Source organism: Camelus bactrianus, chromosome 16 (assembly GCF_048773025.1).
Source record: "Camelus bactrianus isolate YW-2024 breed Bactrian camel chromosome 16, ASM4877302v1, whole genome shotgun sequence".
Lineage (NCBI taxonomy): Eukaryota > Metazoa > Chordata > Mammalia > Artiodactyla > Camelidae > Camelus > Camelus bactrianus.
Genome location: NC_133554.1, coordinates 15,639,792 through 15,657,268, shown reverse-complemented (window position 1 = coordinate 15,657,268; position 17,477 = coordinate 15,639,792). Strand labels below are relative to the sequence as shown.

Genomic DNA, 17,477 nt, shown 5'->3' with positions numbered 1-17,477 from the left:
GGAGACCAGGCCTGCGCCCTCAGCACAGTACGGGGGTCACACCCAGGCCAGGTGGGCCTGTAGGCACCAGACTGTTCATGCTTGCCTCAGGGCCTGTTGAGATAGAAGGGCAGGGCAGAGCAGTGGCGAGGCCTGGGGTCTAAGGCAAGGTATGGGTGCCATTGGGCTTGGAGGACTGGAGGGAAAGGGGCTCCAAGGAGAGGTTCTAGCAGCCACCGGATGTGGGCACGGGGCCCGCCCACCTGCATGCCACCCCCGCTTTCCCCATGCGGAAGGCAGGAAGCTGCCCATCCCAGGGCCCCTGGCTGGGGGAAGGAAACAGGGTGTGGGTCTGGGTGGGGGGCTGGGGTGAGCTGTGTCTGGGTCACACATTTTCCCAAGGTTCTCCAAGCCTCTCAGTGGGCTCGGCTCTGAAATCAAGAGGAATAGATTGGACGAGGAGGTGGCTAGATGAGAATTACCCAGTGACTCCTTTCCAGAAGGCCATGGGCCACTTCTCTGGGCCTCCCCCCCCTCCATTCAGGGTCAGGCCCATAGGGGACTCTCAGAATCAGAGGCCCAGAAGAAGGTTGGTGTGCAGGGCCGTGGGTGGGCCGGGTAGAGGGGAGGCAGCAGGGAGGAAAATTGCCTTGCATCCTTTCCTTCAGGATTGGCAACTCTCAATCTGCAAAATTGTTGTCCTAAGTGGGACAGCGAACAGGGGAACAGGGTCCTTCCCCTGCAGAGTCTGAAGAGACGGTGGGGAGGAGGGCGAGCTGGCCAGAAATAGGGCAGTGCTCCTTTAACAGACCACTGCTTCAGACCCTGGGTGGAGGGGAAGTGGCTGCCCCAGGCGATAAGAGGATAAGAATATCAAAGTGGTGCAGTAACCTGGGTTCCAGGACCCCAACCCTTCAGGGCCCCTCCTCTGTGAGCATCCTGCCCCCCCCCCCAACCTTCTGTCTAAGGTACTCCTGGAGTCATCACCTCAGAAGTGTATTTTCCCAGCAAACGAGGGTCACAGGCTGGGAGCCAAGGGGCTTGACTTTGGGGCCCAGCTCTGCCAGAGGCTCCCTCACCATGTGACCTGCGACAAGTCAGACCTGAGGTTTCTGAGACACTTGTCCCTCAATTGTCCCTAACACAGCCTCTCTCCTGCCCTCCTGCTCTGATACCTACTCCTCTATGACAACAGAGGCTGCTTTTCCTTTGTTTGTCCTCAATGCCCTGGGCCAAGGCCACCACTGATTTATTTATTTTTTTTAGGAGGAAGACTGAAGCCCATCTTCTCCATCCACTGAGCCTTTAGGTCAGGTGGTTTCTGGAGGGGCTGGGGCTTTCTCTGGTTCCCACCCTGAGGCTTGGGTTGAAGAGGGGTGGAACTGAGGCACGGCTTAGGGCCCCATACCCTGGACGTCTCCCCCAGCCCAGTGATGACTCCCAGCTCTGCTGGGCCTCAAACCAAGAGAACAGGGACACAAGAGACAAAATCAAGCACAAAGAAGGTGCAGAGTCTGAGATAAGGACACAGAGATAGTAAGAACCACCAGGTGAATGGAACAGGAGCCTAGACTAGAAGCCCTGCTCCTTCATCCAAAAAAAAAAAAACTAATAATAAATAAGGGCAGGGAGCATATAGCTCAAATGGTGGAGCTCATGCTTAGCATGCATGAGGTCCTGAGTTCAATCCCCAGTGCCTCCATGGGGGAAAAAAAACAAAACAAAACAAAACAAAACGCTAATAACAATAGAAGCCCTGATCTGGGCTGACACCACCCATGTGTGCGGCCTGTACGATCCAGCGACAGGAGCCTGAGGGACAAGGGGTGGGTGCCTGTGCAGACACACACACACATACACACACACAACCCAAGAGCTCAAAAAATTCACAGTCCCCATTCTAAAGAGACACAGCAGGTCCAGAACCACACAGACACACACTGTGGGCAACACCCCAGCTCAAGGCTACAAACACACTTTGAGGAAGGCCCACTGCGCACCCCTGGACACACCTGCCTCCTCTCTGGAAACAAAGGGGAAGGCTCACTTGGGAATCAGAGGCCAGTGCTTGGGACGGTGACTGGAGGGAGGTGGGGGGCAGCTTCAGAACACAGGCATCTCTGGGAGAGGGACGTCTCCCTCACCTGCCTGTTGCCTGAGTTCCCCAGAATGAGAGAAACTGCACCTTGAGGACGGCCAGTGGCTGAGCGAGGAGGTGGTTGAGAGAGGAGGCCTCTCTTTGTGGAGGAGAGAGGCTTTCGAGCTGATTCTTCAAGCCCCGCCCCTTGTTGGTAGGTCTGGGCTCAACCAGGCACTCCCCAGGCAGCCTGGGCTCTCTCGGACTCTGCTAGAAAATGTGCTCCGTGGTTGTTCCAGTTCAGGGATCAGATTCCTGCTGGGAGGTAGCACAAGGGGAGAAGAAGCAGGGGTGGGGCCGCTGGCATCAGAAACAAAGTGGGAACAGCCTTCCACCAGGCAGAGCGCCACAGCTGCTGGCCTGTGCTCGGCCTCCTGGAGGGCTCCAGGCTCACGGTCCCTCACCCCCACCCCGACCTCACTGACCTTGGGGACACCCATCTTTGTGTGCTAAGCGGAGCCTGGAGGCAGGTAAAGGTGAACCCGAGGAGAAAAGGACACAGGCCCTGCCTTTAGGGACCTCCAGTCTGATAGGCAAGACACAGATACACATGCAGGGTGTGGGAGCTTCGCGCGTCACTGTCAGTGAGCAGTTTATACCTAAAGCAGGTGTATGGTTTCAGGTCTCATGGGGACTTGTGGCTCGTACTTGAGCGGCCGCTGAATCTGGAGGGTGAAGCGGAACACATACACCCCCACACATACCGACGGCTCACCGACAAGAGCATTTCAGTCCTGGGTGAGGTTGAGGGTCCACGGCTGGACTGACATGCTGCAGTGGCAGCTTCAGGGTCCATCAAAGAAGGCTTCCTGGAGGAAGTGAGTACAGATGGAACAGGGTTTGGAAAGCGAGGAGTTAGAGCAGGTAGAAGCTGACTGGGCAAGGAGGAGACACGGGGAGAAAAATGGTCTTTTGAAGGCTTAGCACCTGCAAGGGAGAGCAGGCCCAGAGGGTGGGAGAAATGTGAGGGCCTTGTCGGCATAGGAAGGTGGAGGAGAAAACCAAGCCTTCCCTCCAGCTGTGCGGGCCTGGGGCCCTTACTCACAAGCAGGCAAAGATGGCAGCCCAGATAACCTGCCTGGTGCAGAGGGAACAACAGAGAAGCCACAGGGCTTACCGAGCACAAACAGGAAGTCAGAGGGCTAGCGGGTGGCCCTCCAGGGAGCAAGGCTTGGGGGCAGGCCTGGCCACGAAGGAGGGAAACTGAGCCCCCAGCACTGCAAAATGGGGCTTAAGGACAATTTGGAGTCAATAGTCCCAAATGGTAGGAACTTTGGCCACCCTCAGCGGTGGTGGCGGGGGGAGGCGGAGGCGACACCAAGGGAAGCAGGTGCTGAGAGAGGGACGTGCCTCCAGATCCTAAAGCAGCCTGTGTCCCCTGCAGAGGTCATCTCAGCGCTTGAGAAGGCCACTGACTCATCTAGAGCCTGGGGGCACCAGGAGTGCTGAGAGGCCTCCAGACACGGAGGGTGGGCACGCCCTGTCGTCAGCCCTGCCTGCAGTGCCCAGACACCTCCCCACCCCCAAGTTTAACTTCACCCTCTCCTGTGCTACTCTGGTGAGAGGCAGCTGCAGTGCCTGGGAGGCCAGCTCTGCTCTGGGATGGGGGTCTGGCTCAGCTCTCCAGATCACAGCATCCAGGGTCTTTTCAGCAGCAAGGTCAGGCAGGTAATTGGCCAGAGTCAGGAAACTGAGCTATAAGGCCAGAGAGAGGCAGAAGGCAGCCTGAGGTCACAAAGCAAATTAGTCAAGCTCAGGGTTTTGTCCACAGCATCTGGAAAGAGGCAGGATGGGCTCAATAGGAAAGGGAGGTGGGTGTGAGGGAGAAGGCCACCATGACCAATGCTGTGGGAGTGGCCATGAAACCAGAAGCACCTTCCACTGGGGTCTTCTAGGGACACAGGAAGGAAAAGAGAGAAAACTCCCTCCTGGCTCCCTCCACAAAGGTGCCTGGTTTAACTTGCAGAGCTGCACCTCCTCCAGTTTTAACTGCTACAGATAAGCTCCGTGTGTGTGTGTGTGTGTGTGTGTGTGTGTGTGTGTGTGTATCCCAAGAGTGGGGCCAGGCACATCATCCCTGACTGGAACCCACTGGGATCTCTCATCAGCCCAATGACCTACTCCCAACATCAGGACCACAAAACAGAGGGCCAAACTAGGAGGTAGGAGACTAAGTGTCCAGTCCCCACCCTGTGGCTATTTACAGTGAAACTTTGGACCAGTCACGGTATCTGTCCCCAGCCCCCAGTCTTTGTTTCTTCATCCATAAAGTCGAAGAGAAGTTTGACCAAAGGACATGTTTGTACTCTAGGAAGTCCCCCAGAGCAAGGGGGCCCAAGGACCCTGGAGGAGGAAGCAGCAAGTCCTGTGTTCCCAGACCCGTCCATGGATTTCCCCCAAGCAGGCTCAAAGGCAGACCTCACATAGCTCAGAGAAGGAAGGTGGCTGGAAAGGGACCTCAGGTAGAATCCTCCCCTTATCTTGGCTGGGAACAGGGGCAAAGGGCTGGGGGACTCTTCTGTCTTTTCCCTCCTGCCAGCATCCTGCCCTCCACAAGATTCCTCACATCCCAGGGGCAGCTGGAAAAGTAGAAGGGGAGGGGTGGGAAGAACACAGAGCTCCGTGAGGACCACCCCGTGAACTACTCTGGGCTCAGTTTCTTCATTCACCTTCATGTTCTACACTCTGAGCTGGGGGGAAGGACATTAGCCAAGGCATCTAGAGAACTTTATAGAACAATCTGAACCTCATTTGATCATCATGCTGACCCAGTGATGTAAATGATGGTATCCGCACCTCAGAGATGAGGAACCGGAAAGAGTGAGGTTAAGTTTCACCTTCCTGAAAATCAGCCAACAGTCTGCAACTCATTTCTGTTTCCCTAAGAGACTCAGTTCAAAGTGTCCCCAAAAGGACCAGGCCTGACAGACCTCAGAGTGGACACTCAAAAGCCAGTGGAGATGCAGCCTGTTCTCACAAACCCAGATGGAAACAGGGGTTGGAGAAAGCAGTGGGAGGAACCTGGGGCAGACTTCCCTGCTCCCAGGCTTGTGGAGTTGGGGGTGGAGGGAGCAGAGAGGTCTAAATGGGTAACCAAGTGGTCTGAAGAGTCTCTCCAAAGGGGAACCCCACCCCACCCCACCCCAGGCTCCTTCCCTCGGAGCCTGTTAAGCAGTCGGTTGGGGGAGGTGGCCACCAAGGCTGGGGACGCTTCTGCAGCACCAGCCACAGCAGCTCACGGCACTGGAGCCGTTAAAAAGTGACTCAACCAGAAAGTGTGTTTGAAGTGACGCCTGCCAGGGCCCCAGAGCCAAACCTCAAAAAGACGAAGTGAGAGAGACAAGCCTGCGGGGGCTGGGCTGGGGGTGGAGGCCCGCCCGGAGCGGCCTGGCCAAATAAGGGCAAATGCTCCCCAGGCCGGCCAATGGGGCGCGGGCAGCTGCGTCATGGGGCTGCGGCTGAGGTGGGAGGTGTTGGTGAGAGTCCTGGGGCAAAGCAGGAGGTGGGGGTGTCAGGGCCAGGGGGCCCAGGCCCTCCAGGAAGGGTCCAAGGGTGAGTGAGCACAGGGAGGTGCTAAGGCCTTCATCCTGAAGACCTTAGTGATGCCAACGGTTGACCTGCAAAGGAAGACAGGAGGAACCACCCCTCACCGCTGCCCTGGCCATGGGCCCTGGGTCCCCATCTGCCACTGAAGGCAGTACTAAAGGGAAGCCGAGAGGACGGCTGGGCTGAAACACCGCTATAGCCTTGCCTGGCCACTGACCATGGGCAAATAATATAACTGAAGCTCGGTTTTCTCAGGATGGTCTGAGGACCACATGCAATAATGGAGGTGGCCAGTTTCAAACCTGGTCACTGCCATACTGATATCACAAATTATTATCTTGGTAGCTCTAGCCCAAAGCCTGCTTCTCCCTTATATTTCTGCCTCCCAGTTGCTGTGAAAGATCCCTTTTGCAAAGACACCACGTGGTTCCCAATTCTGGCCTCTGGTATCTATAATGGGGAAGGAGAGGTGCAGAGGCCAGAGGGGTCCTTCCAGTCTAAGCTCGCTCCATCCTGCTGCAGAAGCAGAACACACACACTCTCCTCAGGCTGATTCACCAGGGATGTGACCCCTGTGCCCACCTTGACCTCCTCCATCTCCTCATCTTTCCGCCTGGCTCTTCGGAGCTCCAGACCCCGCCCCCATCTCCCTGCTCCCCTGGGGTGCAGGGCTGAGGAAGTGAGTCTACTCAGCTGCACAGAGAAAGTACCGGTGCCACAGCTGCCTGCTCGGGGCTGGGGCGGCCGCCTGCTTCCCCCCTGGGCCTAAGATCACTCTGTTGTTCAGGCCCTGCAGCCTCTTCTGGGATCACCAGCCCAGGAGGAAGGCTGGGCAGTGGCTGCCACCCTCTTCCTCTCTCTCTCTGGAGTTCTCCTCTTTCCTAAGCATGGATTTGCATTTTCCCCTCTGCCCTCCGCTACTCAAGCCCCCAGGGATGAGATGACAGTTAAACCCCCTCTTCCGGCTAGTGGCCCCAGGGCACTCACTTCCTTCCAGGTATTTTCCGGGATGGGGGGAGGGGTTGAAAGGGTGGCAGTTGATGGGGAAGAAAGAATGAGGAATCCATTTTGGGGTAAACCTGGGGTCTCCCCACACTGGTGTCTGAAGCTGTACCTTATCTTCCCTCAAGTTCTCTCTGCAGCACAAGAGCTCAGTTTGGAGGAAGGAGAGTGCACAGTTAGGAAAAGCAGCATGGAGTCCTTGAGCCGGGCCAGCTAGTTCCCTGACTTCCTACAGGCACAGGCCTTCCTCTGCTGTGGGACGGGCCTCCAAGGAAAGCGTGGGTTTCAGGTCCTCTGTTCATGACCCCATCATGCCTGCCCTCCACCCTAGGGGGACTGTCGAGGCTAGGAATGCCAAGGTCTAGAGCGGAGAGGTTTCCTATCTTATTTCTCAGAGGTGGTATCTAGGTGCCAGCAGCCCAGGCAAAGTTTTCTCTGCACTCAGTTCCTGCATCCTGGGATCCTAAAGCAAAGAGAAATACAAGCACCCGAAGGCAAAGGCACTGAGCCAGGCACTGGAGGACACACAGAGTGAGTGGCAGTGACTCCCTCTTGAGGTCAGGCTGACCCCTGACCTTGGGGCTGGGTCTTCTCACCCATAAAGTGAGGGGGCTGACTTAGGTCAGCCCTCACATCCTCTGCATGGTCTGCCTTCACTCTTTCCACAGCCCCAACTCTCTGGACCTCACCCTCCCGGTGGTGAAGGCCTCTGAGCCCCCAAGGCCCAGGCAGACAGCTGGGCGCTTTCTTCCTCACTCTGAGCCTTGCTGCCTTACCCAACAGGAGTTTTTACCAGTGTGGCCGTCTGTTCTCCTAGCTCAGATAAGACTGGAAGGGGGACAGCCACACAGGAGTACCAGAAGTGACAGCTGACGGGCTGATATGAATTCAACAGGCAGAAAAAGAATTAGTTTTCCCAGAACCATTTCACCACAGGATACAAAAGTGGAAGTTTTATAACAATGACTTAAGCTAAGGAGAGATTAAATCCATCCACAACCTCATATCCAAATAGAAAGGAAGTATATATTAACAAACAAACAAAACTTAGGTCATAAAAAAATGAAATAACAGAAAAAGAGATTATGATTTAAAAAAAGAGATTATGATAAAAAGCCACAGTGTTTTAAGGAAAATGTTTCAGTTTTGATATATTTGGGTATGATAGATACATTTGAACATCTCTTGCCTAGCAATGCTAGAGGAGTGACATTCTTACCTAGAACTTATCTAGACGGGGACAATTTTGAATAATGACAATCCCTTAGATACACTTAGTAATTTATGGCTCTCAAGTTGCTTTTATCTAAATTGCTGTATTTGATTCTCGCAACTATCCTAAGAATTGCCAACTGCAGCTTTAAGCGAACTTTTTATTTGAAGTGTAACTGTACAAACAGAAAAGTGAACAAATCGTAAGTGCATAACTCAGTAAATTTTCAGAAACTGAATCAACCTATATAACAAGCATCCAGATCAAAAAACTATAACCTGCACCTCAGGAGCCCCTCATGACCTCCGCCACCCAACCTGTCACGAGTAACCACTCTCCTGCCACCTAACACCAGAGTTTTGTCAACTGCATTTTATAAAGAGGAAACTTTGTTTTAGAGAAGTCAACTGACCTAGAAAAGTCAGGGCTAGTGGGTGGTGGAGACAGCAGGGCTGGGAGGCAAGGACACTGGCCCCAGTTCCAGTGGAGGGCGAAGGTGCCGTAACTGTGCAGCAGGTGGAGGAAGGTGTGAGTAGAAAAGAAGGAGAAGCTGGGGAGTACCTGGCACAGGCCAGCGGATACATAAGAGCTGATGGAATGGAACAGAAGATGCAACCAGATGGGAACTGGAGGACTGGACCAGTTTCCCAGCGCTCCACACAGGGACCGTTGAGTAAATCCCAAGTCTCTCCTCCCTGGACCATTTCCCCACACTGCCTCCCTGTCTCTGGCTAACTTTAGATCTGAGGACTAGAGATGTAGGTGGTGGGAACAGGGTGGTTGGGGGCGCTCAATGCGTAGGGACATGTAACTTTCTAGTTCTGCGGAAAAATCACAAAGGGAGCAAACCTGCTGTGTTCGGGGAGGACGACACCAGAGCGCAGGCTAAACTGGGTGTGGGTGATGCGTTTCTTGAGCTAAGGCCCCACTGCTTGGTCATGGCCAGGTCACTTTAACTCTGAGCCTCAGTCTCTTCATCATTGTATAAGGGTGTTAGCTGTGACACAGAGGTTTTGTGGGTATCAGATAAAAGAATGGATGTGAAAGCCCTTTTGTCAACTGGTAAAATGCTATTTAAATGAAAGGCTTTACTGATACTAAATATGAACCAGACTTCCAGACAAAGTGAGATATTATTAGTTTGTTCTTAAACCTCACCTACCAGTCTGTTCTACACACACACACACACGTGTGTGTCAGTGAGGGGACTTGAGGACTGAACAGCAGGTTACAAACAGGCTAGGAATAAGGAGGTAATGGCCATGCCCAGAGGAGCGAGGCCCCAGCCCTGCAAGCATGAAGAGCCCAGGCTGAGTTTAGGCCCTCACCAGCCCAGCCCATTACTCTGGGAAACCGCTCTCTCCAAGATCGGAAGGTTCTAACCCTTGTTCTGTCAGCCATCAATCCCTGCTTTGGGCTGGAGGTTGCATTCAGCACTGCACTGTCACTTAGCCCCTAAGCCCGCAGCCCGTGGCGGGTAGGGGGTGGAGGGTGAGGAAAAGGCAGGCCAGGGGAAGGCAGCCAGGTCACGGCTGTTTCTCATCTGACTCGAGTCTGTCCCTTGTTGAACTAGGGAGGAGCCTCGACTTTCTGAAGGAGAAGCCAGACTGCCGAGCGAGAGCCCAGGCCCTTGGGGTAGACATGGGACCTCAGCAGTCCGAATGGGGCTGGGCTTGGACAGGCACCAGGGGCAGCAGACCAGCGCCTGGAACCTCCCTTCCAAAAAGCAGGCTCTCTTCCAGGCGGTGAACCAACAACCCATTTCAGCCTCTTTGGCTCCCAACAGGGGATGCAACTCCTGCACCTTACTGCCTGTCTGGGCTGCTGAGGGGGCGCCACAAGCAGGTTCGAGGACTAGAGATAGTGAGAAAGCAAACTGAGCGGCCGCTGCCAGGCAGGGCCCGCGGGAGCCTGTGAAGTCCGGTCACTGCCACTGGCCGCCCCTCCCCCAGCCCCAGCACCGCTGCCTTTCGCTTCCTGCAGGGCTGACAGTTAGGGCCCCAGCCCAGCGCGGGGCTGAGGCAGCGTGAGTGTGGTTATTCGTGCCGGCTCCTCTTGCCTCCCCTCCCCACAACTGTTTCCATTCTCACCAGGCAGCCACGTCCGGGTCAGACACGCAGGACAGCAGCTGGGGATTTCCAAGGGACTTTTCGAGAAAGCCAGTGAAAGTTGGGCGTTGGCTGCATGGCCTCGGCACTCTTGCTAAAACCCACTTCTTCCCCCTGGGATGTAAGCTCTGGCCTGGTGGCACTGCTTCCCAAGGCTCCTTTCACACTGAACTTGAACAACGCAAACCACCCACTCCCCCCAAAGCTCGCTCAGTTTGCTGGGCTGGGGACGTCCTTGAAAAACCCCATTGGAATTGGGGTTAACAGACTGCTCCCTGAGTTTTAAGGTGGCAGAGAAAACGGTTCTGGTTTGAGGAGGACCCGTGAGTGGCGACTTGAGCAGCCCGGGCCAGTCCCAGTTTCCTTCTCATGGGCCTGAGAGGACAAGGGACGGGGGACAGCTGACTGAAGAGTCAGCATCTCTCCATCCTTCCCACACACTCCAGGTCACAGGTGACAAGAGACACTGACTCACTAGCAACACCAGGTGGCTACGAGACACAAAGCCCCAGTGCAGGCACACTGCTGAGTCAGAGCTCAGACTGCGTGGCAGCTCTAAGCACTTCCCGCACTGTTTTGGCTGACTGTATACATACTGCATATACTGAGGAATGGCTAATAAAAGGAGAGCAAGTGAGTTTTACCTTTTATAAAACTTAAGCTACAAAATTTTCACATTGCTTTCATTTTCACCATCACAAAAATCCGGAGGTAAACAGAGTGTAATCACTTTCGTTTCACAGATGGGGAACAAGAAACTTAGGGGAATAAAAATGGGGACACTGAACAGGATTTTTTGTGGAAATTTAAGTAAATGAGAATTTGTAGTAAATATTTTAATTCCAAAAATAACTTGCCTTGGCCAGTAACAGGACATCACTCAAGGCCCGCTACGAGGCCAGAGAGTAAAGGAGAGGCTCACCTCCAATGGAGGCAAAAACCAGCCAGACCAAGACCCAGCAGCAACCCGAGGGTCCCGAGTTAGGTGAACGCAGGGGAGCAAAGGAAGGGGAGGTCGTGGCTTCCACTGGTGGGCCTCAGGCACAGGAAGAATAGTGAAAAGAAGAAAACAAAGAAGGAAAAAGGTATTAAACGTGGTCAAGGGGTAAATACTATAAAGAAGCCTCAGGATTCCTTCAAGGGACACCAGCTGTGCCAGGTCTAGAGCGTAGAAGGCTGCAACCACCAGACACCAGGACCACCAGGCTGAGGGGGCTGCCTAGACTCGGGACAGCAGGCCTTCCGAGACCTGAGGAAGCACAATGGAAAGGCTCCAACCTGGAGCCTCAGAGATGGATCATGAGGAGCAGAAGAGCCTCTGCCGCCCTGGAGAGACATTTACAGGGCAGTGAGTTCTTACTGCACCCAGCTAAGAGAAAGGAAGAGGGAGGCAAGGCATGTGCTTTGGGCTTAAGAACGTTCCTAGGGGTCCACGTTTATTGGCATTTGACTCAGAGTCCTGCCCGTGGGCAAGGGCGCAGCCCTGGGCTGTGCGTAGGAAAACCAGCATCCTACTCCCCACTGAATTCAGTCTCTGTAAATCCACCGACCCAAACTGCTCCCACCCCCACAGTAGTCCAAAGAAGGTAAAATGGCCCAAGGACACATTGTGCTGCTTTCTCAACAGTCTGCTGAGTCCCAGAATCAGAGGGTGGGATGCATGTGAAGGTTCTGCCCGTTTAGTTCCACAACAAAAAATAAGCAGAGGCAGAGATGAGGAGCAAAGATGTTGGCAGCCGTGCATCTCGCTAAGTCTTTATAGCTGTGTCTCTGGATTTGTAGGCCACTCCTCGACTCTTCAGCTCCCGCACAATTCCTGCAGCAGGAAAAGAAACAGCCCTGTGAGGGGATGAGATTCCAGAAGATAAGAAAGTTCCCTTGGCTACTACTTGGTGGGGTGGGGGTGGGGGTGCTCTAGGCAAACTGGAGTTTCTAGACTGCTCAACAGAACTGCTTGGTTGGCTTCTTACCCCTGAAAATCCAAGCAAGTGCCTGGAAATGACTTGGTAAGAATGAGAAGAAAAGGACAGACACGCTGTAGTCGTCAAAAGCAAGGGTTCCAGAGCCAGAATGCCTAGGTCCAAATTCTGGCTCCTCACTTACTGGCTGGGTGACCTTGGGCAAGTTATTTACCCTCTCTGTGCCTTGGTTCTCTCCTAGAGTTCTGAGGACTGGCGTTAAGTCACGTGAAAACCTTCCATAGAGCTTGGCAGAATAAATGAACGTTGGCTGTAACTATGATTATTATTACCTTGGGGCAAGCGACCAGTGACTGACACTGCATACACACCCGGCTTAAAGTTACCTGAAAGAGAAGAAAAGTGACTACAGTCAGAGGGAGTTATGACTAAAGACCAACGGAGCATAAGCTAAAAATGAAAGAACCACTGCAACTCCAACAGGAGAGCAATCACTCCTTTTGGCTACACGTGTTAATGACAGGGCACAGGACACTTTCCCTGGCTTTCCTCCAACACCATCTTTCTCACTCTGGGGCCACTTACCCACTGATTTAAGACATCCCCACTGGACCCGACAACACAACTAGGCCAGGATGAGGAGAAAGGGAGACACTTACTGACTCGCTGCCACTTGGAGACCCAGCTGTCCTCTGGACTCATCATCGCAATGATTCTAGGAAGGGAGAAGAAACAGAGTCAACCTGAGCCACCTCTACTAGAGAACAGAGACTGAGGGAACGGTCCTCTTTACTCTGTTCCTGGCCAGCACAACAGTTCTGGGAGAGGACACCTAGGAAAAAGCCAAGTACTGCGTCTCTACTAGAAAGTAGGGGAAACTGAGTTCAAATGCTGGGAAGCGACTGACTCAGAGCTAGTACTGATAAAAGTCCTTTGCAGTTACATCCTTGGCCCACCAGTCACAGGGTAAGTCAGTCATCATCCCCCAGATATTACCCTACCAGGCTCAAAAGTATCCTTGGCCTACAGATTCCCTGGGGAATGGAACAGCTTTTGAGGTAGACGGTCAGCATTACTGATTACAACCAACATGCCACTGAGGACTGGGGCCTTGAGCAAAGGGGAGAGGGAGTCAAAACAATGGAATAAGTTAGACTTAACTAAGCTCTGTCTCTAATGAGCTGTATAGCCTGACACACATAGGGAGATCTCCCTCAGAATTTCATTTGAGGGAAAGTTGAGCTAATAAATGAAAAACACCTAGCATACAGTAGGTGCTAAATAAATGTTAGCTCTCCTTATTACCCTAACAGTTCTTTCTAGGGTAGCTCTGATCCCAGAGCACAGGCAACAGAAAGGATACTCCAGGGCCAGAAGCCTGTTATTGAGCATGACAAAAAGCATCAGGTGTTTTCAGAAGCTACAGAGGTCATTTTTGTCATTCACCCATTCAATCAAATGCTTACAGGCTGCCTATTGTGACAGATCTGTTCTAGGCACTGATACTTGTTGACTGTATCCTCAATATCCATTCCCCCTTCTCCAGCAGCAACTTTAAGATTATCTGGGAAGCTTCCTTCCCAAACCAAATCCTACATTCTCAGCCATATGCTTTGAGTGGAATGATGCCACCTCCAGGGGCAGCAGGTAAAGTAACACTTGCCTTACCCCAGCAGACTAATCTGGGATAGGCACGCTTACTGGCCACTCTCCTGGCCAAAAGTATATTCTCCTCCATCCTTCACAATCTATCATTCCAGCTTTACAGTGCCTGTTATCCAACCTTATGATTTAACCTGAACAGAATTCCCACCAGTCTCCAAACACACCTTTGTTTTCCGACCCCATGCCTTTGCTCAAGTCAGTCCCTTTATTTAGAACGCTTCTTCTACCTCTCTCACCTCAAGTTCCTCAAAAATCCTATGCTTCTTTAAGAGCCTGATTCATATGCTGTCTCTTCCATTTCTGAGTTCATCAAGCCCTGCTCTGATCTCCTTTAACCTTTAATATACTCACTCTTCAAAACTCAATATGCACCGAATACGTAAATAACTCCTACAGCTCAACAACAAAAAACCACAAACCTGACTCAAAATTGGGCAAAGGACTTGAAGACACATTTTGTCAAAGAAGATATACAAATGGCCAATAAGCACACAATAAGATGCTCAACATCATTTATTATCAGGGAAATGCAAATCAAAACCACAATGAGATACCATTTCACATCCAACAGGGTAGCTATGATCAAAAGCAAAACAAAACATCAGAAAATAACAAGTGTTGGCAAGAATGTGGAGAAACTGGAACCCTCGTGCACTGCAGGTGGGAACATAAAATGGCACTGCCATACAAAACAGTGTGGCAGTTCCTCAAAATGTTGAGCACAGAAAAATCCAGCAATTTCACTTCTGGATACATACCACAAAGAAGTAAAAACAGGAACCTGAACAGGTATTTGTAAACTCTGTTCATGGCACCATTATTCATAATAGCTAAAAGGCAGAAGCAATCCAAGTGTCTATCAACAGATGCACAGATAAATAAAATGTGGTATATACATAAAATGGAGGGTTATTAAGCTTAAAAAGGAAATTCTGACAGATGCCACAACATGGATAAACCTTGAAAAAGTTATGCAAGGTGAAATGAGCCAATCACAAAAGGACAGATATTCTATGATTCCACTTATATGAAGGACCAGCAATCAAATTCACAGTGTAAATGGTGGTTGCCAGGGGCTGGGGAGAGGAGGAAATGAAAAGATGAAAAAAGTTCTGGAGATGGATGGTGGCGATAGCTGCACAGAAATATGAATTTATTTAATGCCACTGATTTTACACTTAAAAATGATTTTAAAAACGATGCATATTTTACAATTAAAAAAAAACCACACTCAAACTGCACACCATGTCTCTCTTACTAGTTAAGTATCTCACTGTGTAACTCCTGACGTCTCTCACAGCAGCCACAGAAGTGACTCTGTTCATTCCTTAGCACTGAATGCTACAGTGTTAATGAATGAAACTGGTGTATCTGAGTGTGCACGTGCATATGTATTAAGAAAGTTTCCATAACAACATCTTTTTTGCCCAATCCTTTACTCTCCGTTAAAGGCAAACAAAGGAGGAATGGAGTTGGCCCACTGTGAAGGAACTTTACCAAGTACTGGTTTGGGCCCAGCTTGCTAAACGTTTAATTGGCCTAGAGACCAAAAGAAAATAAATAGTACCTTCTTAACCCTCAAAGAATACTTCCCTCTGGCTCCTTCCTTGGGGGAGGAAAATTGAGGCCTAGCCACTTAGGTGTCTGTCATTTCTCCTTCTCCCCACTGGACAAACTCATTAAGGGAAAACTCTACTCATAGGGCCTCTCAGAGATATCTAAAAGCATCAGCTTTGGAGCCCAAATTTACCCCTTCATTTTGAAAAAGGATCGTCATGCATTCAACAAACATTTACTAGGCATCCACCACCCTCCAGGCCCTGTGCCAGGTCATGGCACATATGTCCCTACCAGCAATGCCCTGACAGTCCAGTGAAGAATTGTCCAGTGGAAGTATAATGAAAGCCACACAAGTCATTTTAAATTTTCTGTAGCCAAGTTAAAGGAGTAAAGACAAAAACATGAAATTCACTTCAATATACTGCACTTAACCCAATCTATTCAAAGTACTAATATTGTGGCATGTAATTAACACAAAAATATTAAGATATTTTACATTCATTTTCTTTGTGCTGAGTCTTTGAGATCCAATGTATATTTTACATGTAAAGCATATCTCAGTTTGGACCAGCCATATTTCAAGTGCTCAGTGCCACACATGGCTAGTATCTACTGCACTGGACAGCACAGGACTAGTGTGTCTCAAAATAACTTTGACACCAACTAGGATTAGTGTCTCAAGAGTCTACCCACATTTACTTGGTGGGGTGGGGCAAGGGGTAATGGAGAAGAATGCAGCAATCTAAAGGGGTTTACCCATCAAAAGAAGAGCTGGTGCAGTCATATACCATCTCTCGGTTACCCTTCATCTGAAGGTATGCATCACAATTGTCACAACCATCATATTCAAACTGGTCTATAGTCTGGGAGGGGAAAATAAAAAGAGGTGAGTGTGAACAAAGTCAAAAGAAAAAAGCAGTTTTCTCCATACTTTTAACTGGTCAAGTACAAGGCTCCCTACGTTGGCTCTGTCTCATTAGGTCCCCCACCAACCATTCCCCGTTCCTAAGTTCCACTCTCAGACTCCTTCCCTTGTTCCCAGTTGCGTTTAACCTATTCCTTTCCCTAATCTCCTTGGGGTCATACACCTTCTTCGACTACTCCCGCAGCTGCAGATCTCCGCCCTCCTCTGACTCCCAGTATCTTCTGGCTCCAAAAGAAGTTCACTGAACGTCTGTTAAGGGTCAGGCCTGTGATGCGAGCTGAAACTGCAAAGGCATATGAGACCGCCAGTGCTCACGGCGGCAAGATCTGCCTGCGTTCCTACCGACGTAAACGATGGTTTCCAGTTTCTTCCCTCGTCCCCGGCCACCCCCAGACGTGGACCTGACTTTTCTTTTCACTGTCCTTCCAGCCCTGTTCCACCCTGTTTCCCTCAGCTTGGGCCCCCATCGCCCGTACAACCAGGTCCTCCACAGTCACCTTGACCAGCGAACACAGCAAACAAGCCCGCAGATGCCGCAGGTCCTTCGGCACCGTCTCCAATGCCATCTTCGCCCACGGAAGAACAGGGAAGGAATGAGCCACAGTCGCCTCTTGCAGGAAGTAAACAGCGAATTACCCAGAATGCCCGCACTTCCGGCTACTCAGACTTCCTCTTCCGGCGTGGGAGGCCGCGAGCCCCGCCCCTCACCCCTCCTTAGAAGATGGTTTCTCCCGCCTGGAGGCGGGGCCGGCCAGGAGTCACCTGGGCTGACGCGCGCCCCCGCCACCTGGGCCGGCGCGAGGGCGAGGCCAGGAGGCTGTCGGGCCTGTGGGCGGGGCCCGTGGGGGAGGGGCGGCGCGGCTGGCGCCTGCGCGGGAGCGCGCCGCGGCCCGAGCGGAAATCTGCGCGCGGGCCATTTGATCTAGGCCGCTGGCTGGGGGCTGCTGGTCCCCTGGAGGATCCCAGATGACAGTCGAGATTCTTTTTTGTCTTCCCGTCTTAAAAGCGCAGTGTTAGAGAGTCCACTGTCTACCTCTGGATTCTCTCTGCAGAGACGAAGAGAAATCCAGGGACCGCCCCTCTCCTTCCTAACAGCGAGAGCCTGATTGGGTTTCCATTTGCGTACACAGGAATGCTGGCCTGGGAGCGGACGGCCGGGAAAATGCGTATTTAATTATTTTTGAAAACTCTTTATGTACGTTTCCTCGCTCCAGCTGTTAATTTATGCTTTGTGCAGCTTTTAGCCTTTAGGTATAGTTCCTTTCCCTCAGATCTTCTGTGGGAATTTGTGTCTTTTTTTTTTTTTTTTTTTTTTTTTTTTTAATTTCACCCTTTAGAAAGCTAAATGCCTTGCTCTCTGGTTCAGACTGGGCACTCGACAACCATCACCTCTACCAAACCCTTTCCCGGAGAAGCAGAAGGG

General features: G+C 51.7%; 1 protein-coding gene across 1 annotated transcript; it reads right to left on the bottom strand.

The window, feature by feature from the left end:
• Positions 1 to 10,619: 10,619 nt before the first annotated feature.
• On the bottom strand, positions 10,620 to 16,711 carry SUPT4H1 (SPT4 homolog, DSIF elongation factor subunit). Its single transcript, XM_010951063.3, has 5 exons — positions 16,552 to 16,711; positions 15,886 to 15,992; positions 12,564 to 12,619; positions 12,237 to 12,290; positions 10,620 to 11,801 (listed from the first exon to the last, which is right to left on the bottom strand). Exons 1-5 carry the CDS (start codon positions 16,618 to 16,620, stop codon positions 11,734 to 11,736), a joined length of 354 nt encoding a protein of 117 aa, XP_010949365.1. The 5' UTR covers positions 16,621 to 16,711; the 3' UTR covers positions 10,620 to 11,733.
• Positions 16,712 to 17,477: the final 766 nt, after the last annotated feature.

What these genes read in the sequence shown, in the direction of transcription:
- SUPT4H1 (XM_010951063.3), bottom strand. Translation starts at nt 16,620, where the DNA reads ATGGCATTGGAGACGGTGCCGAAGGACCTGCGGCATCTGCGGGCTTGT. An exon ending in CTCCAAGTGGCAGCGAGTCA is followed by an intron (nt 12,291 to 12,563) that starts GTAAGTGTCTCC and finishes CTTCTCTTTCAG; the next exon opens with GTAACTTTAAGCCGGGTGTG. An exon ending in CACTGGTCGCTTGCCCCAAG is followed by an intron (nt 11,802 to 12,236) that starts GTAATAATAATC and finishes TTCCTGCTGCAG; the next exon opens with GAATTGTGCGGGAGCTGAAG.